General features: G+C 34.7%; 3 protein-coding genes across 3 annotated transcripts; 2 read left to right on the top strand and 1 right to left on the bottom strand.

Annotated features, from left to right (window-relative positions):
- The first annotated feature begins 388 nt into the window (after positions 1 to 388).
- Positions 389 to 3,617, top strand: LOC133192509 (protein Star-like). The gene is made up of 5 exons (XM_061328505.1): positions 389 to 472; positions 1,432 to 1,484; positions 1,671 to 2,056; positions 2,754 to 2,948; positions 3,200 to 3,617. The coding sequence occupies exons 2-5, from the start codon at positions 1,460 to 1,462 to the stop codon at positions 3,527 to 3,529; spliced, it is 936 nt and encodes a 311-aa protein (XP_061184489.1). The 5' UTR covers positions 389 to 472; positions 1,432 to 1,459; the 3' UTR covers positions 3,530 to 3,617.
- A 4,613-nt stretch (positions 3,618 to 8,230) lies between these two features.
- On the top strand, positions 8,231 to 9,678 carry LOC133192508 (uncharacterized). Its single transcript, XM_061328504.1, has 3 exons — positions 8,231 to 8,338; positions 8,690 to 9,027; positions 9,113 to 9,678. Exons 1-3 carry the CDS (start codon positions 8,241 to 8,243, stop codon positions 9,211 to 9,213), a joined length of 537 nt encoding a protein of 178 aa, XP_061184488.1. The 5' UTR covers positions 8,231 to 8,240; the 3' UTR covers positions 9,214 to 9,678.
- Positions 9,679 to 12,013: 2,335 nt separating this feature from the next.
- LOC133191895 (large ribosomal subunit protein uL18-like) lies at positions 12,014 to 21,026 on the bottom strand. The gene is made up of 9 exons (XM_061327642.1): positions 20,915 to 21,026; positions 19,998 to 20,067; positions 19,736 to 19,851; positions 18,564 to 18,698; positions 15,808 to 15,949; positions 15,072 to 15,132; positions 13,320 to 13,497; positions 13,094 to 13,185; positions 12,014 to 12,155 (listed from the first exon to the last, which is right to left on the bottom strand). Exons 1-9 carry the CDS (start codon positions 20,915 to 20,917, stop codon positions 12,056 to 12,058), a joined length of 897 nt encoding a protein of 298 aa, XP_061183626.1. The 5' UTR covers positions 20,918 to 21,026; the 3' UTR covers positions 12,014 to 12,055.
- Between the last annotated feature and the right edge of the window lie 968 nt (positions 21,027 to 21,994).

Raw genomic sequence — 21,994 nt, 5'->3', positions numbered from 1 at the left:
TTTTACATAAGTTAAACATACAGAAAGAATTAAGGGTCATTTATCCATTTCCATGCGGTTTTGAAAATCTGGCGATGTTTTAAAGCCTGATTTCAATGGATAAAATTTTCAACCCCCGTTATGAAAAGAGTCGTAAATAAGAGCAATTATACAGTGTAAGTTTTTTGACACTGTTTTTAAAAGTATTAATCAATTAATAATGAACTCTTCTTTGCATTCAATCAAGTCTTAATGGCCAAACTGCCATTTATATTGAATCAAATGGGTGTAAAATGTAGGCGGGAAACGAGAGTTAGCGTGTGTGGTTTTTACACCTCCGGTCGAGACAATGGAGAGCGAATACTCAAGGAACCGCTCACACTTGCCAGGTGAGCTACCTGAGTCTGAGTGTGGCAAAAGGTGATCCAAAATTCAGGGTTGTAATGTGAAAACTGCATCTTAAGGAAAGAATCGCCATATTCCATTGACACAGGTCTGTTATAAATAAATGCAATGCATGTAGTTGTTGTAAAATCCAGTTGGTGTATAGTAATACATAGACCTAAAGCATATATAGTGATATGAATAATGAAGTTAATCCGAGATTCCTCTGACTCTAATCCCTGCTTTTGCTGGAGTGTGTGTGTGTGTGTGCGCGCGCGCGTTTCCCATAATTGTTTTTTCCATAAACGGATGATCAGTCCAAATAAATGTGACCTAAGTTGGTATTTTTGTACCATTGACCACCAATGGACTTAAAAATGAAAGTCCTGTCAGGGGCAAAAGAATGATATTTTCAATTTTGCTTATCAAGCTAGGTAATTTTTTAATTGATATTTTTTAAATAAGAAAAAGTGCATTAAATAATCTTAAAGTTACATAATTCATCGAGTCTGAGTTGTGTTTTTGAGGGCTAAGACAGTTTAAAAATGGAAGGGTGTAGTGACAAGATCTGTGGATACAGGCCAGGATAGCTCAGTGGTTCAAGCACCTGACTAGTACTGCAGGTCCAAGGTGCCATTCCTGATCCAGCTTTAAGTTTTGTCTTGTTGTGTAAGGAAGAACCTGGTGGAGGAAAGAATAATTATAGTGGTCAGACAGCTAGGATTATTTGCTGAAGGCTAGATAGTTTAGTTAGTTCTATAGACACTAGCTGATAGCTAGAGTTCAGGAAGCCAGCTAGGTTCGAATTCTTTGTGTCCCTTACTGTTGCATTTGCTTACTGCTGAAATTTTATACTTCTGTGCATAGACATAAATAACATGTTTAGATTGCAAATGTCATCATGGTCATACAGTATATAAGTGCATGCTTCCTCTTTTCAGAATGACAGTGAATTGAAGATGTGTACAGTGTGTATTAATAGATGATCATGATTTGCATGTTAAATTTACATGTACTGGATAAAATGCAGTGTATATTCCTTATTTTTCATTTATTTATCCATTTCAGTTATTGTCTTGACATAGCAGAATTAAACATGAAGCCAGAGAGCTGTTTTCTAGGTAAGTAGATCAAATGCTGAAAATTTTAAACTTGATATGAAATACATATTGTATATAAGTGTAGACATCAGAGATTTGGGGTTAGCTTACACCCCCCCCCCCCCTCTTGCCCCACACCTCACCCCTTTGTATGACTTTGTCAGTTTTTGATTTTCTTCAGCTTTAAATTATTTCTTTGTATTTCAGAAGGATCTTATGCCAGAAAGTACAAGGCTTCATACATTGGACTCTTGACAATCTTAATTTCTACCATCTTCTTCCTTGTGTCAAACAGAGTACAAATTGAACCTTTGGAAACACTCAGACCCCCCAAGATAAAGGAAAACTCTCCCAACAGTCCATTTTTTCATTTGTCCATTAATAGAACATTGCCTACACCTGCTGATTACAGGAAAGAGACAGCCAGAATAAGCCATAATGGGACCCGAGCTGATGATCCGTACCTGATCGATCTGATACGTAGATACTGGATCAGGCCTCCACCTACAGGGCCTTACAAATTCAAGGCTAGAAAAACAGATTATTCCACCCATGGCCAGTCAGTTATCATTGACAATGCATTAAAAAATAAAGTAAGATTAAATATATATATATATATATTGGGTACATGTATATAAATTTGTGTGTAACCACTTGCCCCCATCTCAAATATTAAAATAAGGGGAAATTGTAGTTGGAAGATAATTCAATGTTTGGAAAAGACAAATACAGTCAAACATGTCATAGTAACCACTTGTATTTAGCAACTTCCTGTTATATGCCACTATTAAATTTCCTCCCATTTTTTTTTTATATTATATGAGGCATGTGACTTTTTAGGATTTCTCTTGATAGGTCACTTAATACAGGTTTAACTGTATACTATTATAAGTAACTTTAAATCCATAAGAGGTACAGTCTCATCAGGTAGTTCAGATTTATCAAGTACAGTTGAACTTTGGTATCTCGAACAAGGATATCTCAAATACCATGGGTATGTCGAAGTGATTTTGAAGTTTCAAGCGCTAATTTCTTCAGTATTTTACTATGAATATCTCGAATCCTCGGATATCTCAAAGTATTTTCTTGGACATGTGAAGTTTGAGATAACGAGGTTTGACTGTATATTGTAATGTAAGTGAGCTATACACATGTATATAAGATGTAAATATAATATTGCCTGAATAACTGATTTATTTTGAACGATTATTTGTTTATGGAATTAAAAAAAATGAAACCAAAACTTATGATATTTGGATATGGTGTAAATGAGATTTAATATTTATGCAGGAAGGTGGATTTTATGTGGAATGTGGAGCTTGTGATGGAGAATTCCAATCAAACACTCTCTATCTTGAGCTGAAGAGGAAGTGGACAGGGTTATTAATAGAACCCAACAGGAATAACTATAGACAACTTCTGAAAACCAACAGAAAGGCATACTACATCAATGCTTGTCTCAGCCCCTTTAAACATCCTGCTGTGGTAAATAAGTTTATTCTGTATCTCTCTGGTTTAAAAAAAAATACCTTATAATGAATTGACGCTTATAGCGAAGTGATTTTAATCCCCCTTGACTTAAAAATATATTGTAAACTTCATGGATATTATGAATTACCCTTATAACGAAGCAAAATCATCCGTCCCTAACACTAAGTTATAATTATGTTTAACTGTACATGTCATATTTGGATTTTTTATTCTTTGAGGTTGGAACATTACTTTATATTTTGTAGTTGAAGTTCAAAGAGGACTGGGCGATCGGACATTTAGAAAAAACTTCAGGGGCAAAGACCATTGATGTACAGTGTTTTCCATTCTATTCCATTCTGTTAGCCTTAAACATCAAGCATATAGATGTATTTAGTTTAGATGTAGAAGGAGCAGAGGTTTTAATTTTAGACACAGTGCCATTTAACAAAGTGGATATTAGCATAATGAATGTGGAATATCAACATGTCACAGGTGGTTCTGATTTTCTGGAGAAGTACTTAGTGGGCAAAGGTTATGTCACCATCAAGAAAGTGTTCAGGGACCTAATTGTCAGAAAGAAGGGACTGGATTGAAGTTATTATTATAATTATTTATTAATAATAAAAAAAAACAGTATATATAGTTTTAAAAAAAATGAAAATACATGTATTTTAAGACATCTTTTAGCATACTTGTTTGATTGAAATTTATTTGAAATTTATTATAAAGGTACATCTGACAAAGATAAATCTTGAATGACTAACATTGATATATGTAACTCGAATACTATGAATATTTAGAATAAGTGAGTCTGAAGATCCCAACCAATATTAAATATATTGAATAATTATATAAAATTTTTGTATTCTAACTTCAATATCTGAGAAATCTTGGGTTTTTTTTTTTTCAAGGTCCAGTTGAGTTCAAAATATGGTAATGAGGTTTGAATATATTTGAAAATTCATTGTTGTCCAGTTAAATTTTTTTATGTGTAAAATATTTACCACTTTTGTGATTTAGGTTCATTAATCTCTAAGAAATTAAATTGAGATGGGGGAGGGGGGTTAAGATTTTTTTTTCATGTGATGAAATGCAACAGTGGTTTTTTTTGTTGTTTCTAGTGCTTCTCGTAAGGAACTTTGATAATTGAGTGAAGAATTATGTATAAAACAATTAGTATTAAAGCAATATATGCTCATTGATAGTAAATAAAATACGAGTATGAGTAAAAGTACATGTATTAAACTTGTATGTTCATACATACAACATGTATTATGATTCTGTACTTCTTTAGGTTTCTATTAAGACATGGACTCGAGATAACTTAGATCAATATAAAAGAGTCACTATGGTGCCTATATAGCTTTACTATTTTTCATAAATAAACCATAACTTTCAAGAGTAATGAGCGTATTTAAATGATTTTGTTTGTTATTACATTGTGTGAGTACATGTACTTATTTACATTATTTACTTCATGTTGCTCTTTATAAATTACACTTAGTCTACTGTTTTTCTTGAAAGACCATAGACAAGGCTACGCATTAGAACAATAAAATGTTTTCTTTGTTAATAAAGGGATTACCGTACCTTTTGCAACATTGCAGAAAAAAATATTAAACCACATATATTATGCAACAGATTGATAGGGGTATAAAGCTAGAATAATTTATTGTGTCTGTCCAATTCTGGCTTGCCATTTGCATGATTTGTGAAGACATGAAAACCGCTCTCAAAGCTCATGGCCAAGTAAATATAAAAGTTCATAAAACGCCCAAATTCAGATAATTTGTGCCAATGACCATGATAAAATGTTCACTATATTTCACAACGAGTAAAGAAACGGAACATTTTCGGTAGATGAAGATAACAAACAATAATCAAGCTCAAAAGTCCATTGAAAGTAAACAAATTTGGTGCAGAGCAAATACAGGCGTCTAAAGCCATCAGAGGTGGGATCAGGTGCCAAGGAGGAGTAAGCATCCTCTGTCGACTGGTCACACCCGCCATGTGTTCCTTGTCATAATCGGACAAACGGGAAAATCTGTAGATGATTCAGTGAAAATACTAGTAATGGCTACATGTAACAATTAGTATAAGAAACTTCAGTCAACATTTGAACGTTTTAACGACCATAGAATATGCTAAATGTTGACTTGCAATAAGACTGTTGATGTTCTTGTTTCATCAACTTCTTTGTCAGTAGCTTGCTCGATCGTTTTAGAAATTGTTCATAAGAAGAGCATGCTCTTGCGTATCGAATCAACTAGACATGAACTCCATATGCAGGTGATAATGGTATATTGCTATACAGATTAGGGAAGTTGACGATTAAAAAGTTGAAGTAATCACGTTTATCATAAAGTTTAAAATTTGTTGTCGGGGTACCGTTAACGTCTTTTACTAGTAAAATATCCAAATATACTGTGGCATCTTTTATTTCGAGTTCACAGGGATATATCGAATTAACTTAGGAACGAAAATGAATATTGTTAGTTGGTAAAATGTTGTCGATATATCTAAATTTTAAATTGAAGGCCGCAGATGTCAAATGAATGCTTAATGGAGAGGAAAAAAACTTGTATGGAAGATGTTATTAAATATTAACCGCCAATTTAGAATTTCGGCCCTGCATACCGGAAATACGAATATAACGTAATGTTTCAAAATATATTATGATATATTTCACATTTCAATATTTTGCAGGTCAATATACCTTTATTCTTTGAAATAAAACTCTCTCTCTCTCTCTCTCTCTCTCTCTCTCTCTCTCTCTCTCTCTCTATATATATATATATAATATCAAAACTTTCATTCTCTTTTATTCTCACCAAATAACGTATCAGTGCATATTCTTACATTGAGGTCAAGGTTAAAGGGGTCAAAAAATGTAGATAAAGTCGAATACATGTAGCTCTCCTCAATATGTATCAGCAAAAGAAGTTTGATAAAAATATCTTGATTTGTTTCTTTGAAACTATTCTAAACACAAACTTGAAGTCCAGGCCCGAAGACCATAAACTGAGAACAGACTTAAGTCAAGATTTAAAATCAGTATCACTTTTGAAATAATTTCGATAAGGAAACAAAATTTTCATCATATTTTAAAATTGGAAAATTAGACAAACCTGCAAATTTTTAAGCACACATGTTAAACAAGAGATGTTTGTGAAACACTTATGCCCCCCCCCCCCCCAAAATAATCAGATTGGAATTTTTCTAAGTCAAAGAGGCATAACTCTCAAAAATTGCTCGATCGTACCCAAAACAGAACTTGACCTAGATATTCTTATGATAAATCTGTATACCAAATTTCATATCATTATGTGCAACCTCTGCGAAGAAAATGAACGGAAACTGTTGGTGGACCGACAGACAGCAGCAAAGCGATATGCCCTTCCTTTCTTCGAAGGGGGGCATAATAAAACTCAAGATATTCAAAATCAAAATTTTGACTTAAATCTGTTCTCAGTTTATGGTCTTGAGGCCAGGTCAAAGAAAAGGTCAAGCTAAAAAAAAATGTTGATGACATTGAATAGCTCTCATCAATATGAATAAGCATTTACAGTTTGATAAATATATCTTGATTTGTTTCTTCGAAACCCATGCTACATGTAAACACAAATTTGAAGTCAAGGTTACAGAAAAGGTCAAGGTGAACTAGAAATATGTCCATAGGACATGAATGCCCCGCCGAGGGTATATTAGTAATGCAACATGAAAATTTGTAATTAGTGGATGAAATTTGATTAGAATATCTTGAATAGTTTCATTGAAAATGAAATCTAAAAAGTTGGATATAGATGAAAAATTCTCACCAAATTATGTATAAGTGCATAAACTTACATAAATATATCTTCAATGGTTTCTTTAAAATTAAGCAAAATGCAAATTTAAGAAAAGTGAGGTCAAGATCACAGGAAAGTTCGAGGTCAAACGTTTTTGATGCGGTTGAATACTTCTCGCAAACACGTATCAGCATTTTATGTTTGATAAATATTTTGAATGGCTTATTTAAAACTGAGGTAAACACTAATTTAAAATAAATGAAGTTAAGGTCAAGGTAAAAAAAAATGTTGATGCAGTTGAAAAGGTTACATCAGTATGTATCAGCATATGAAGTTTGACACTAATTTAAGAAAAGTGATGTAAAGGTCAAAGGAATGGTTAATGTCAAAAAATGTTGATGCAGTTGAATAGCTCTCATCAGTATGTATCAACATATGAAGTTTGATAACACTGTATTGAATGGTATCTTAAAAACTGAGCTAAACACTAATTTAAGAAAAGTGAGGTCAAGGTCAAAGGAAAGGTCTAGGTAAAAAAATATTGATGCAATTGAATAGCTCTCATCAGTATGTATCATCATATGAAGTTTGATAAAAATATCTTGAATGATTTCATTGAAACTGAGCTAAACACTAATTTAAGAAAAGTGAGGTCAAGGTCAAAGGAATGGTCAAGGTAAAAAATGTTGATGCAGTTGAATAGCTTACATCAATATGTGTCAACATATGAAGTTTGATTACTATCTTTATAACTGAGCTAAACACTAATTGAAGAAAAGTGAGGTCAAGGTCAAATGAAAGGTAAAAAAATGCTGATGCAGATGCATAGCTCTCATCAATATCTATCAGCATATGAAGTTTGATAAAAATATCTTGCATAGTTTCTTTGAAACTGAACTTTGAACAGAGCTAAACGCAAAGCGCGACGGAAAGACAGACGGAAAGACGGAAGACGGACATGACAAACACTATATGCCCCGGCCATATTCATGGCGGGGCATAAAAATGTTGATGCCATTGAATTATTCTCATCAATATGTATAAGCATAAAAAGCTTGATAAAAAAAAGCTTGAATACTTTCTTTGAAATTTAGCTTAACACAAACTTGATGTCGAGGTCAAAAGAAAGATAAAAAATGTTGATGCAGTTGAAAAGTTCTCACCAATACATGTATAAGCATATTAGGTATGATTAAAATATTTTGAATAGTTTCTTTGAAACTGAGCTTAATACCATTTTAAGATAAGTAAGGTCAAGGCCAAAGGAAAGGCCAAGGTAAAAAAAATTTCGATGCACTCGTCAATATATATCAGCATATGAAGTTTGATGATAATACAATGAATAGAATCTTTGAAAATAAACTAAACACAAATTTAAGAAAACTAGGGCAAAGGAAAGGCTAGCTAAAAAATGTTGATATAGCTCAATTAACAGTTCTCTTAAGTATGTATCAGTATATAAGATTTGATGAAAATGTCTTAGCAGTTTCTTTGTGTAACAGGAATTAAGGAGAAAATGTATGACTGGACCGGTAATGGAGTCCGGGACCCCTGCATCACTTGTCAGGTGCTCTACCGACTGAGCTACCCAGGCCGATATCCACGTATCATGTTGTAAGTTTTATGCATAGTTTTCTTACATTATCATGAAGCGCTAAAGTTTATTTCTTCTTTTGGGAAAAATATGATCCAAGTCTTTTTATACAAGAAGATTTTTCACGAAGCGCATCCATACACTTTGTAGAATTCGATGAACGTGTAATATGTTACAGTCAACAAAAAATAAAAATTACTATAGTCCATCTACCCATTTTTTATGAAAATAAAAACACTAAAACGCACCCTTGAACATAAACCAACGTCACAAGTAGTCGACGTCATAGTGGTTCTGACGTCATAATAGTCAAGCTTATTAGCGCAGTTTGGTCGTCAGGCAATATACAACAAAATGGGTCTATTCCATAGTTGCATGCGGAAGAATAAAGTAGGCATCCTGTCAGATGAGGAGGAAGCTGCCTACAAAAAGATAGAGAAGGTGAACAACGAAGATGTGGAAGAGGAGGTTCACACTCCATCTATCCTAGACGCGATGTTTTGTGTGACACCGAACGAAGGCCCAGGCAACACCAAAAGTACTGATGAACCTAGATCAGATGACACTAGATCAGAGGTTATTAAAAAGAGTGAGTTGGTGCTCCCCACCTTCAAGTCGAGTGTTCCCAAACTACTTCCAATCAATGGGAACATCATGAGAATCCTGATTCTTCCGATTGACGACGAGGTCGCTTACCAGAAATGGAAAGGTAAAATAAAATCCATCTAGACTCCTTAATCATTATGAAATTCGTAATGAATAATATTATGTAAAGTCATTATACTTAATTGCAGAGGAAACCCACAAAGTTCTTCAGGAGAATGGTCTGTTGAAAGAAGACAAGCTGGCGGAAAGAAGAAGAAAACTGATTGAACGAGGCAAACTGAAAAATTAAGAGACAAATATAAACAATGTAGTGAACAATATGGAAATGAACAACGTCCAGCTATCGTTTTGAAAATAACAATGATCACAATATTTGTTATTTACATATATTTAACCTTTTCTTGATTTATTTAATCCCTTTATTTATTTATTCATTTTTTTGTGTGTGTGAGAGAATAGAGGGGACATCCGAGTTTTTTTTTTCTTCAGATAATAGTTGGTTTTAATTGAATTATCTTTTTTTCTTTCGACGTGCCATATAGTTTTATTGGAATTTTCCAGGAAGTGGGCATCGGAGACGGATCTGAGGCTCACAATGCTGACCAAATTAACTTTTTTCACATCTTTTGGAACTTTCGGCTTGCCAGGGAATATCCATTCCACAAACAGAGGGAATGGTGTTCTCTGTCAAAAACGTGAAAGGTAATTGCTATAGAGAGCTAGGTATAAAGTTCTGTTGTTCCCTCTTGTTTTATTTACAGTATAAACATTTCTTTTTTTTTTTAAATATAATAAATTTGATAACTACACTTCTACACCTCTTTAGTCTTTATTTCTTATTCAAAAACAAAGCGAGGGAAAATGGACAGCTTCAGATTTACTTTAACCCTAGATGATGCACAAAGAATGACAACACATTGACTCCATGTGACATTTTAAACATTTTTCTTTCTCCTGTCTGACTTAAACTTTGAAAACAATTGCATTCTACGAGAAAGAGAGAGAGAGAAACGGGCTACTTAAAATTTGGTCAAACCAAGTACATCGGAATTACGGTTGAATGCAATGTGAGCAAAACTGTTGAAAATTTGTAATGAGAAACATCATATTCATCAAGCTCAAAGGCATGAAAAATTCAAATTAAATATATCTACCAATGATTTAACGCCAAGTTCAACCAACTACTTGTGAATTAATATACCCCCCCCCCCCAAACCGTTTCTTCGGCCATGGAATCTTCAGGCGAAAGAGGTAGGTGCTTACATCATCTGTGTTAAATCAGTTATACCAATCCTTATTTCCATTTCATATTCGATGTGAACCAATTATTCTATAATTTAAGCACGAAGGTTCTTTTATACATGTATAAACCATTTGTTGTTGGGTAGGTTGCACATTCCTAACATGAAAGGAAAAGTGAGCAAGCTCACATACCCAACTCTCCCACAAAACTACATAATGAATGGCACTGTGCACTTTAAATACACAGTATAATTCAAAAAGGGGCATTACTTGCAAAAATTCATCACATCAAAACTTCTTGCATATAAGGACATTCAAATCTCTGTATGTTACAAATTTAAGCTGAAGTTTCTAGATAAATAATGGAATCAAACTTTTTATGGCAATATACAAATCTACACATTATGTCTGAAATACCTACAAAGTTTCAGGAAATTCAGTGCAGGAGTTTTGCTGACAAACTGTTATTTAAATTCCTCAGTGACTTCGATTTGTTAATGCGTGTAAGTCTATGTCCATCGTATGACAATTTATACATTTAAATAATTGATGGAAACAAAATTATGATGTAGTCATATAAATTTGTTTATATACTGTACTTATGAAATTATTTAAGGCAAAACGCTAATTTGAGGGGGTGTGAGAAATTTTGTGTACTTCTATGCAAGATTGTGTGTGTGTGTGTGTTAAATTATTAATATTTTGATCTCAAAATCAATGGACCTTAAAATATTTCATATAAAATTTCATTACAAAAGCTGATTTCAGTGGATTTCCTTATTACCTAGCTTGAAAGATTCTTCAATGATAGCCAAAACTCTAAGGGCAATAATAATTCAATTTCCTGGCAATATGTACATCTACACACTGTGTGCTAAATATCTGCAAAGTTTGGCCAAAGTCTGTGCAGCGGTTTAAGAAGAGTTGCGCTGACAAACTGTTCATCTCTATATTCAAGATTCGGCCAAAAATTTAAGTTGAAAAATGCCAAAATTCCAGAAAAAGAATTTCCTGGTAATATTCACAAACTACACACTGTGTGCTAAATATCTGCAAAATTTGACCAAATTCTGTGCAGCGGTTTAAGAGGAGTTGCGCTGACAATTTGTTCATCTCTATATTCAAGATATGGCCAAAAATCTAAGTTGAAAAGTGCCGTTATTTCCAGAAAAATAATGGAATCGAAATTTCCTGGTAATGTGCACATCTATACACGTCCTAAATATCTGCAAAGTTTGGCGAAATTCTTTGCAGCGGTTTAAGTGGAGTTGCGCTGACAAATTGTTCTTCTCTTTATTCAAGATATGACCAAAAATCAGATGCAGGGGGGAGGGAGGGGGAATTAGGCAATTGGGGCCTGAGGCGTGCTTAAGGCCTCCTGTGGTTCCAAAGAAAGCGGTCTCAAGGATTTGCAAATGATGATCCTAACGAATGTCAAAAATGCAACAAAATGAAGACCATAAATTATTGTACTGATGAATTGAGAAACCGACAGTTATCTCATGGTTTACAATATTGCAGGTATGCGCAATCTTTTCAATCATATTGCACTCACTCCTCAACTCTTTATGCCTTTGGAAGCAAAAATGTGTCAATTTGATTCCATTCTGCACAGATTTCAGGGGAAACCGCACAGGCTGAGAGGTAAAATTCCATCTGAATGGTATCTATGATCATAATTAATTCCATCAAGCTAAAGGAGCAAACCACCGTAAACAACTAGTAAGCTCACTGTGTGTTTAATAACACACACTCTGATGGCATGGATCTAATGTCACACGGATATGTTGAAACCAGCCCATTAAGTTCAATGGCTTATACAAGCACTCTAAAGACACAACACAAAGTTGGGCAAGCAGATTTTATTTAAGTTATGCAAGTCCATAAATTTATTCGTCATCCTCTTCCTCCATTTGTTGTAGGAATGAAGCCTTCTTCTGTTTGATACGGTCCTTCCTCTGTTTCAGGGAAATCTTGGCACGATTCCATCTGATGAGAAAATTAAAACAAAGATATGTATCATTTTTTATTATTATACTTTCATGTTAAATACTAAAATCTGATTGGTTTAGACGCATTTAACATTCCGTAATGTTACCCTCAGTGTTAGCAACACACTTGACAACGGGTAACATTACGAAAATGTCACATGCGTTCAAATCATGCGCGTACGGTTCACCGTAGAATTCTCAAAACGTCGGTTGTGCGTTTGAAAGAAGCCGAATAAACGACGTCAATAAAAGCTTGCGTCCGATGTACCTTACCTGAAAACAACAAACGACAGACGAAACATCCTTGCGAGTGCACACTTTAGATGATAAAGGACTTTTTGAGTAGCAAACAAACAATAAAGAGGTTGGTAAATCTTTTCCTAAGCTAATTCTTATTGAGAAAAATAGAAGCGAGGAGTTTGAAAGCTTTCTAAGCGTGAACTTAACGACGATCTCCGAATTTTTTTATGACATCCGAAATCAATAAGACATTCAGTATAATAAAATAAATAGTGCACGTTTTTGAGGGTAACAGTTGAAATTGACACCCCTCGGAAAACCATTGTCAACCTCCGCTGACGCGTCGGTTGACAATGGTTTTCCTTGGGGTGTCAATTTCAACTGTTACCCTCAAAAACGTGCACTATTTATATAATGTTTATCAACATTTAAATCCTTTATTTTTACAAGGCATGTACGACATAAGATCAATGGCTAACTTAACTGGCAAATTCCTTCCCCAACTTTCTGGTCAGGTACAAATCATACATAACATGACTTGACAAGAAGCTTTGGTATTCATCATATCTGACCCCTCCTCCACTCATCTCTCTCTCTGTCAATGCTATGACCCCTCCCCCATTTTTATTTCTCAATGACCCCCACCTTTCTCCAACCCCTCTCTCTCAATGATGTAAAGAATATCACATTACTCACCTCTTGACCTTGACATCTTTCCTCTCTTTCTTCGGTTTAGGTGATGGGTCAGCTCGAATAGCAGCATGGCACTTCTTGTACATACCCTCCAACTAAATTGAAACCAAAAAAGTGTGAGCTTGTAATTTAACTTTTAACTGGCATAGGCTCTTTGACATACAGTGATGGTAAACATTTTAAACAGTAACATCAAGATACAGACCCAATTCAAAGAAACAAATCTTACACTGTCAGCTGTGATTTTATTCTTGATGAATTGGGAGAACTGTCTCTTGTAAGCATCATCATCTTCCTCCTGTAAACTCCTCATGTAGTTAGCCACATGCTGGCCAAAGATGTGGTTCCTGTGCACCTCGGCACTGAAATCCCCACTCTCACTGTCGTACCCAGGGAATCTCTTGGTACTGTGGGAGGAAAACAAGAATCAGTTAAAATACCTGTCAACTTCTTACACAACCAATTTATAAAATGGTTAAAAAAGATGTTCTGCCAAGTCTTTGAAAACTGGCTATCATGATTAAAACAAGAGGCCCAGGGGCCACATCGCTCACCTGAGCACTGTGGCTGCGAAAAAAGCAAAAATCAGTTTAGTATTGCAATGCTTAAATGCATAAGTGGTCCCGACCTACCCCTAATAGGGAAGGGGGGGGATGATTTCAGCAAATTTGAATCTACACTAACTAAGGATGCTTACACATTTTTTTTGACTAACTGTGATTTTTCCCTACAAGTTTAAACTTTCATTGTGGCCCTACCTACCCCAGAGGGTCATCTGAGAATGCTTCCATATAAATATGACCAATCAAGACTTTGCTGTTCTTGAGAAGAAGATTTTTAAAGATTTTCCTCATGTATTCCTATGAAAAACTTTGATCGCCCACTGTGGCCCCGCCCTTCCCCCGGAGGTCATGATTTGAACAAACTTGAATCAACACTATCTGAGGATGCTTCCATATAAATATGACAAATCAAGACTCTGCTGTTCTTGAGAAGATTTTTAAAGATTTTCCCTAAATATTCCTATGTAAAACTTTGATCGCCCACTGTGGCCCCACCCTACCCCCAGGGGTCATGATTTGAACAAACTTGAATCAACACTACCTGAGGATGCTTCCATATAAATATAACCAATATTCGCTTTGTTGTTCTTGAGAAGAAGATTTTTAAAGATTTTCCTCATGTATTCCTATCTAAAACTTTGATCGCCTTCTGTGGCCCCGCCCTACCCTCGGGAGTCATGATTTGAACAAACTTGAATCAACACTATCTCAGGACGCTTCCATATAAATATGACCAATCAAGACTTTGTTGTTCTTGTGAAGAAGATTTTTAAAGATTCTCCCCATGTATCCCTATGTAAAATATTGATCGCCCTCTGTGGCCCCACCCTACCCCTGAGGGTTATGATTTGAACAAACTTGAATCAACACTATCTGAGGATGCTTCCATGTAAATATGACCAATCAAGACTTTGTTGTTCTTGAGAAGAAGATTTTTAAAGATTTTCCCTATGTATTCCTATGTAAAACTTTGATCGCCCACTGTGGCCCCACCCTACCCCTGGGGGTCATGATTTGAACAAACTTGAATCTACACTACCTGAGGATGCTTCCACATAAGTTTCAAATTTCTAACACAGTGGTTCTTGAGAAGAAGATTTTTGAAAGATGCCATAAATTTTTCATGAATTCGCAATTATCTCCCCTTGGAAGAAGGCGTGGCCCTTAATTTGAACAAACTTGAATCCCCTTTATCCAAGGATACTCTGTGCCAAGTTTAGTTGAAATTGGCCCAGTGGTTCTGGAGAAAAAGATGAAATTGTGAAAAGTTTACGACAACGCCAACACCAACGACGACAGACAACGGACAAATTTTGATCAGAAAAGCTCACTTGAGCCTTTGGCTCAGGTGAGCTAAAAATGTCAAGCTACTGATTCCGGCTTAATTGGTAGATATTAGTAGGACTTGAGCGAGATACCTGTGAGGGATATCCAAACCACCATCAGCAGCTCCTTTCATGGCTCCAAACACACGGGCACCTGTACAATGTAAGAATTTTTAAATTTATATGCCAGAATTTCATGTCCTAATACATGTATTTCTTGAGTATACTTGCAACTGAAGAGATTTTGGATCTACAAACATGTATGCCGAAGATAATTGTTCTCCTTAATGATACTTAACAGAATATTACCAAATACCGCATTTACTCGCCAATAAGTCGGTTTTTTGGGAATTAAATTTCGGTACAAAACTCTATGTCCGCATGTATGTATGCATTTTTCTGAACGGTGGAATGTCGTATTTTATAAACTCGATTATCGTTGAACAAAGTCTGGATATATTATATCATTATGTTTTCTAAGATTATACATAAAATACAAGTATTTGCATATTTTAATAATTTTATTTTTACAGTGTAGTGTCATACATTTTTACAAACTGAAAGCATGAAAATGCAAAAACAAGGACGTTGATATGAAAACAATAAATATTTGTTGTTTATTCTTTAAATCACAGAGTAATAGGTAATGAGGTTGGAATAAACACAAAATACGTTTCATTTGTTTGAATGACAGAAAATTTTCCTTTGTTCTACTTCGATGCTATTTTTCCCAATTGATCCGGTACTGAACCCTTTCCCATGGGTAGAAAAAAATCACTGATACATAAGCTATTTACTTGTATATACCAATTTATACACCTTTCAGTACCTGTGGTGGTGCGGACAAGACCGACATCCAAGTAGCACCTGAATGCACCGGGCTGGTCGTCAATGTCCTCAACATTGAACTGCTCTCCATCAACTTCCTTCTGGCCTTCATAGATGGAATCCAACTTCAGTTTTTGCAGAAGCTGAAAACATGGGCAGAATAATTTGATAAAAGGTCAACTAATAAACATTCTTCGTGATTTTTATAATTAAAGCTCTAAAAATACCTGTTAACTTGAAAAATCATATTTTAAACATAATTAATGACAAGTGACCCTTGGGCCATAATGCTTCCCTGAGTCACTATGGCCCTGCTGTTCTTCATCTGCAGATTTTTTTTCTTACATATTCTTATGTAAAACCTTGATTTCCTAATTGTGGCCCCAGACTACCCTCTACGGTAAAAATTTGACCAAACTGAAATCTACATTATGTAATGAAGTTTTCACATAAGTGCCAACTCTTCTGGCTCAGTGGTTCTTGAGAAGAAGATTCTAAAAGATTTTTCCTATATACTTTGTTTGCCCATTGTGACCCAACCCTACCCAAAGGGTCATGATTTGAACCAGCTTGAATGTACACTATGTAATGAAGCTTTCAAAATGACATACAGGTAAACTTTGGTATCTCGACATCGGATATGTCGACAACCTGGGATATGTCGACATCCTTCCATGGTCCCGTCAGTATTTACTATATAAATGATTTGCAAAAACTCTGATATGTCAACCTCGGTAATGTCGACAACCCGGGTTATCTCGACGTATATTCACAGTCCCAAGAGCAAAATTTACCTGGCATATGTCGACATCGGCAATTTTCTGCTCTACTGAACCTAACTCTTTGTCAGATAGGGTCTCTCGTCACGCACGGACGACTCTGGATATCTCGACATCGTCAAAGTTTCACACCTTTCACACCCATGTTATGACTGCACGCTGCTTAATTAATTTTATAGACTGTGTTTGTAGGTGAATCCCAAGCCCCTTCAGCGTCTTTGAGAAGTTAATTGAGCTGGGTAATATCATTGCTAAATCTACACGATTCTGCGTAAATGTACAGAATGTTATTTATATCGAAACGTAACATAACTTTTAAATTTGAAAAAGATAACTTAATTACAATGAATAACACACACACTGAAAAATTCAAACTAAGGAATTAAAAAAAATGTTTTATTGATATTTTGTAGTTAAAATGTATTCAACAGGAAACAATCCAATTAACGACACGATTGACCGAATCAGCCATAATTCGTGCATCTGTAACATCACTACGTTAGTTTAGATACACAAATCTCTTTAAAAAAATAAATTAAACTAACGTAGTGATGTTACAGATGCACGAATTACGGCTGATGTACATTCTTCCTGAATGAAATAAGAAAAAAAATAATCCGCATTTAATTTTTTTTCCGTATATCGGATGTCGACTTAATACGGTTCGAAGTTTATAGAGTGCATTTCGTATCCTGCTCTGACGAAAAGGCAAGTTACACGCGAATGCAGCTCAATGCTGTAACTTTGTGCTGAAACTTTGTGAATTTAGAAAGATTTCGATATGTTTTATAAACAAGATTTTTAAAATAACTTCTTAGATTTTTAATAAAAATAGAGGGAATTCTGAAATATGTTGAGCCACAGTCTATATTAAAGTCATGTACATATAATAAGCTTGTCTGTTTTGCTATGCAATGAAATCTTGGACGTCAAGTCTAACTCTGATATCTCGACACTTCGGATATCTCGACATTTTCCGATGGTCCCGTCGATGTCGAGATAACGAAGTTTACCTGTAGTTTCAAATATTCTGGTTCAGTGGTTCAATGAGAAGAATTTTGAAAGATTTTCCCCTAAATATTCCTTATATAAAACTCTGATTGCCCATCCTACCCCAGGGGGTCATGATTTGAACAAATCTGAATCTACACTATGAAATGAGGCTTTCACCCAAGTTTCAACTTATCTGGCTCTGTGGTTGTTGAAAAGAAGAGTTTTGAAAAATACCACCAAGTTTTCACTAATTTCCTCATTATCTCCCCTTCAAAGAGGGTGTGACCCTTCATTTGAAAAAAAATAAATCACCTTCATCCAAGGATGCTTTGTGGCATGTTTGGTAAAAACTGGCCCTCCTTAAGAAGAAGTAAAAATTTTTAAAAGATCACAGACGTATGCCTTACAAATTATGATCAGAAAAGCTCATTTGAGCTTTCAGCTCAGGTGAGCAAAAAAAGGCTATACCAGGGGTTGAAATATACAGTAGCCCGATGCCCAGGGCTAGTCATTTTAAGACTCAGGCTAGCTAATTTAAATGTAATGATAGTCTGTCAGACTAGCAGAATGGAAAAAAAATTCTTGTCAGTTTACTTTTGCTTTTCTATGAAGACTGGTTTCTTTTGAATAAGAACTACATTGTAGATTAATTTGTTTCTGTCACCACAGCATTTGAATTTTTAATTTAACTTATGTTTTTATAGTTTAATTTTGCATAAAAAAATTTTGGGCTAGTTAGTTTGAGGTTTGGGCTAGCAATTTTTTATTGATCAGTAGCCCCTGGGCTAGTGGGTTTTCCAGGAAAAATTCAACCCCTGCTATATTCCACCATGTTCATAAAAATATTTTTCACATCACACAGGAAACAGTAAATTGTTCATGAACATTCTAATCTACTATGTCGACCATCAAATTTGAAGGTGGCTAAAGATATTGTGCATTAAAATGAATCAAGAATTCTGAAAAAACATAGGAGAATACTCACTCTTCTGGCCAACAGGAGTCCTGTACAGTATGCAGCTGCATAATTAGTAAGCCCGACCTTGACGCCATATCGGGGAAGCTCATGTGCATAGGCAGCACAGATGATGATATCCCCTTCAATACGAGCGTACGCTATCTGAAAATGGGAAATTTTACTGTAGAAATCATACCTTTCTGAGTTTACTGTACATAGTTAACCTAAATGTAATGCCCTACCAAATCTTAAATTAAAACCTGCCAAATTGAAAGACTGCAGTAAAATAAAATTTACAAAATCATGAGCTATCCATTTCATTCTTTTTCTGTGCTCATGATTTAAGAGAAATAACAATGAACAAACGATGAAATGCAGTACATATTATTTAAGACATTTCCACATTACATAGTAACAAGCTTTGGCTATACAAAAGTTGAACACATTTAAATCTGACAAAGAAATGAGAGCAGAGGGTGATATACTTATTTTGGAGCAATGACAAATCTGTTATAATTTTTCAGCACTTTCAAAGGTAAAAAATTGCATATTGAAATAACATGTACTGAACAAGTTTCATACACCACCATATTATAGAATTAAGCTCCAGATAAAACTGGTCTGTATTTTTTTGGACTGGTCAAATCAAATGTTCTCAATAAATATTTCTGACAAAGATCAAACTGATTCTGATCATGATGCAGGGTTCGAAATTCACTACATACAACTCGCAAAATGCAAGTTAGAATATCCAAATTGCGAGTTAAAAATTTTGTTACTCGCAAAAAAATGCGAGTTGATTTTTTTTCAATTTAAATTTCACCCGTGAAAAAAATATCCGTTTGTATCCAGTTTTAATTTTTCTTTCTTTAGTTACTGTTTATATCCATCATTTTTAAATGAACGACCATGTGCCATGTCCGATGATCACGTCAAAAATTACGAAGTTTTTAAGAAGATGGATAGATGGCCGCATTGGCATTTTTTAAAAAAAGCTTTCATTTTAAAATTGAGAGTTGTCTTTTGAAATTGCAAGTTCATTTTTTTGGTACTTGCAATTTGCGAGTTGTAATTTTAGGGAGTTTCTACCCCTGTGACATGTCAAGGCTTTAAGAAGCAACAGAGGATTAAAATGTATAGCTTCCAAGTATTCCAAATGAAGGATCTTTTAAAACTACGTGTTTTTAAATAATACATACCTGACAAATGATGTCTTTGTTGGTAAACCTGACAATCATTCTATACTTTGGAGTGTTATATTTATTCTTCTCTTGGATAACAAGACGTTTTCTTGCATAAAAATCTGTCCTGCCCTCTGTTGAACAAATGTAATACATTTATATTGTTTTCAGGCAATGCATAAAAATGTTTGACATTTTCATTACTTGTCCAACTTCTATACACAAAAGCTTTTTTATATAAATCTTGTTTCTTATAACAATCTCCGATAAAAAGGAATACCTCTCCTCCTTCTGAACTTGACTTGAAAACGCTTGAAATAAGCTTTGTTCTTCACAACTTTCACAAAACCCTGAAATAAGCAAGAGTAGTATCTTAAATACTTCATACACATCAAGTAATAAGCAAATAGCTTTTACAAATGTACCAAGTCTGTGCTCAAAAATATCAGCAGATAATAGACATCACTTGTATCAGTAGTCTAACATGTATATAAACATCATCTTTTGAGCACATTTTCCATGGGATACAGACCAACAGTAAACATTCACTTTGTACCAAGTTTTTCGGTCTTCTAATCTCTATATATTCAAATTTTATGCATGTTTATAACTTGGTCTTTTTATTTCTTCTGCTTAATAAGAAAAAGCAGACTATTTTAAGTTTCTATAATTATCAGTGCTTATGTCAAAGAAATCTGCCTTAGAGTATAGTCAATACACCATTTTTATTGGTTCAGTCTGAGCAAGTCGCCGAAATCCCTCCCTCCCCCTCCTTACCCGTGCATTATTAACAAATGATACACACCCTTTCTAACATACTTCCAAATTTTTAACCATAAAAACAACAGTTAAATTTTCATTCAATGACCATACACAATTATGACAAATTGCACATCCCCCCTTTCCCATTATAATCTCACATCAACGAAGTTAATTCATGACAGTTATCCACGCATACTCTATGCAATATTATTTTTTGATTTTTATTACTATTATGACCATTTTCAAAGTAAAGTTACAATATTTTGTGATCTTAAGGGCATATAAAAGGTGTTTTTTCACGTGCTGTCATATTCTATCTGCATTAATCTTGGCCATCAGTAGGGTTCTTTGTCAAATAATATATCGCTTTTGCAAATCAAAAGGTGCACAGATATATACTGATTTAATTACAATTCTTTACTGGTAAGAACTGACCATTTTTAGGTAGTTTTGAAGTCCGAAACTTCACTACCAAAGATAGCTTCGGCTTTGGGGCTCACTTGTAGCCGGAAAAGGAAGTGAAAGGCATTAGGTAGGTCGAACTACAAAACTATGAATGTAGGTACGTCCCTGGCTCCCTGCTTTACTTTATTTCAAATTTAAAAGTACATACACATCGATCTTTTTATATTTCGTATTATTTGGTTCGGATATCTGTTTACAAATCATTTGGCAGAGTGGAAGCCAGGGTTGGTGTGGTGGAGGGGGGGGGGGATGCGGGGATCCAGGGGAGTCGGGGGGGGGGGGGGCTCGGACCCCCTGGAATTTGCAGAGTTATTAAAAGTAGGCCTATATTATGAAGCAAATAAAAATTGACTTTGGACTCCACCCCCTCCCAGAAAACGTGGACCCCACATCACCACCACGAAATAGGTTTTTTCACGTTTGGGAAATGGATGTATATGTTTTTTTTTTGCTTTTTTTTTTTTGTTGTTGTTGTTGTTGTTTTTTTTTTGTGTGTGTGTATGTGGTTTTTTTTGTTTTGTTTTTGTTTTGTTTTGTTTTTTTTGTTTTTTGGTTTTGTGTGTTTGTGGGTTTTTTTTTTTGTGCTTGCCAAGAATTTTTCTAGGGTTAATACCCTACGTTTGGCAAGGGAAATAAGTTTTCTTTTTTGTTTTTGTTTTGTTTTGTATTTTTTTTTTGTATTGTTTTTTCGCTCATCAAGAAATTTCTGGGTAGGATTTTTTTTTTCACCGGGATGGAATCCCCCCCCCCCCCGAAAAAAAATTGGAATTTTCAAAAGAAATGAATTGTTTTTCTTTTTGTATGATTAATGAAGAGAAAGAAATATATATTTTAGAAAAATGCTTGTAGATTGTGTTATAGACAGGAAAAAATGTTGGCAAAACTGAAATTCATAACCGATGCCCACTGCTAATTACTGTACACGTAACAGGCGGGCGAAATTAGTGTCGAAAATGGGACCTTCAGCTAACAGTACACAGGCACTTGTTTCGGTAATAAATTTTTAACCCATAGTATAATAATAACACAAGGTATATCTAACTCCGAATT

Source organism: Saccostrea echinata, unplaced genomic scaffold, assembly GCF_033153115.1.
Source record: "Saccostrea echinata isolate AGI-Se365-2 ecotype Australia unplaced genomic scaffold, CSIRO_AGI_Sech_v1 ptg000025l, whole genome shotgun sequence".
NCBI lineage: Eukaryota > Metazoa > Mollusca > Bivalvia > Ostreida > Ostreidae > Saccostrea > Saccostrea echinata.
Note: the sequence above shows the minus strand (reverse complement) of the source record. Positions and strands in the feature narration are given on the sequence as shown.

What these genes read in the sequence shown, in the direction of transcription:
- LOC133192509 (XM_061328505.1), top strand. Translation starts at nt 1,460, where the DNA reads ATGAAGCCAGAGAGCTGTTTTCTAG. An exon ending in GCCAGAGAGCTGTTTTCTAG is followed by an intron (nt 1,485 to 1,670) that starts GTAAGTAGATCA and finishes TTTGTATTTCAG; the next exon opens with AAGGATCTTATGCCAGAAAG. An exon ending in CCTTTAAACATCCTGCTGTG is followed by an intron (nt 2,949 to 3,199) that starts GTAAATAAGTTT and finishes TATATTTTGTAG; the next exon opens with TTGAAGTTCAAAGAGGACTG.
- LOC133192508 (XM_061328504.1), top strand. Translation starts at nt 8,241, where the DNA reads ATGTATGACTGGACCGGTAATGGAGTCCGGGACCCCTGCATCACTTGT. An exon ending in CGATATCCACGTATCATGTT is followed by an intron (nt 8,339 to 8,689) that starts GTAAGTTTTATG and finishes TCTATTCCATAG; the next exon opens with TTGCATGCGGAAGAATAAAG. An exon ending in CGCTTACCAGAAATGGAAAG is followed by an intron (nt 9,028 to 9,112) that starts GTAAAATAAAAT and finishes ACTTAATTGCAG; the next exon opens with AGGAAACCCACAAAGTTCTT.
- LOC133191895 (XM_061327642.1), bottom strand. An exon ending in ACAAAGACATCATTTGTCAG is followed by an intron (nt 18,699 to 19,735) that starts GTATGTATTATT and finishes TCCCATTTTCAG; the next exon opens with ATAGCGTACGCTCGTATTGA. An exon ending in AAAGATGTCAAGGTCAAGAG is followed by an intron (nt 12,156 to 13,093) that starts GTGAGTAATGTG and finishes TTTTCTCATCAG; the next exon opens with ATGGAATCGTGCCAAGATTT.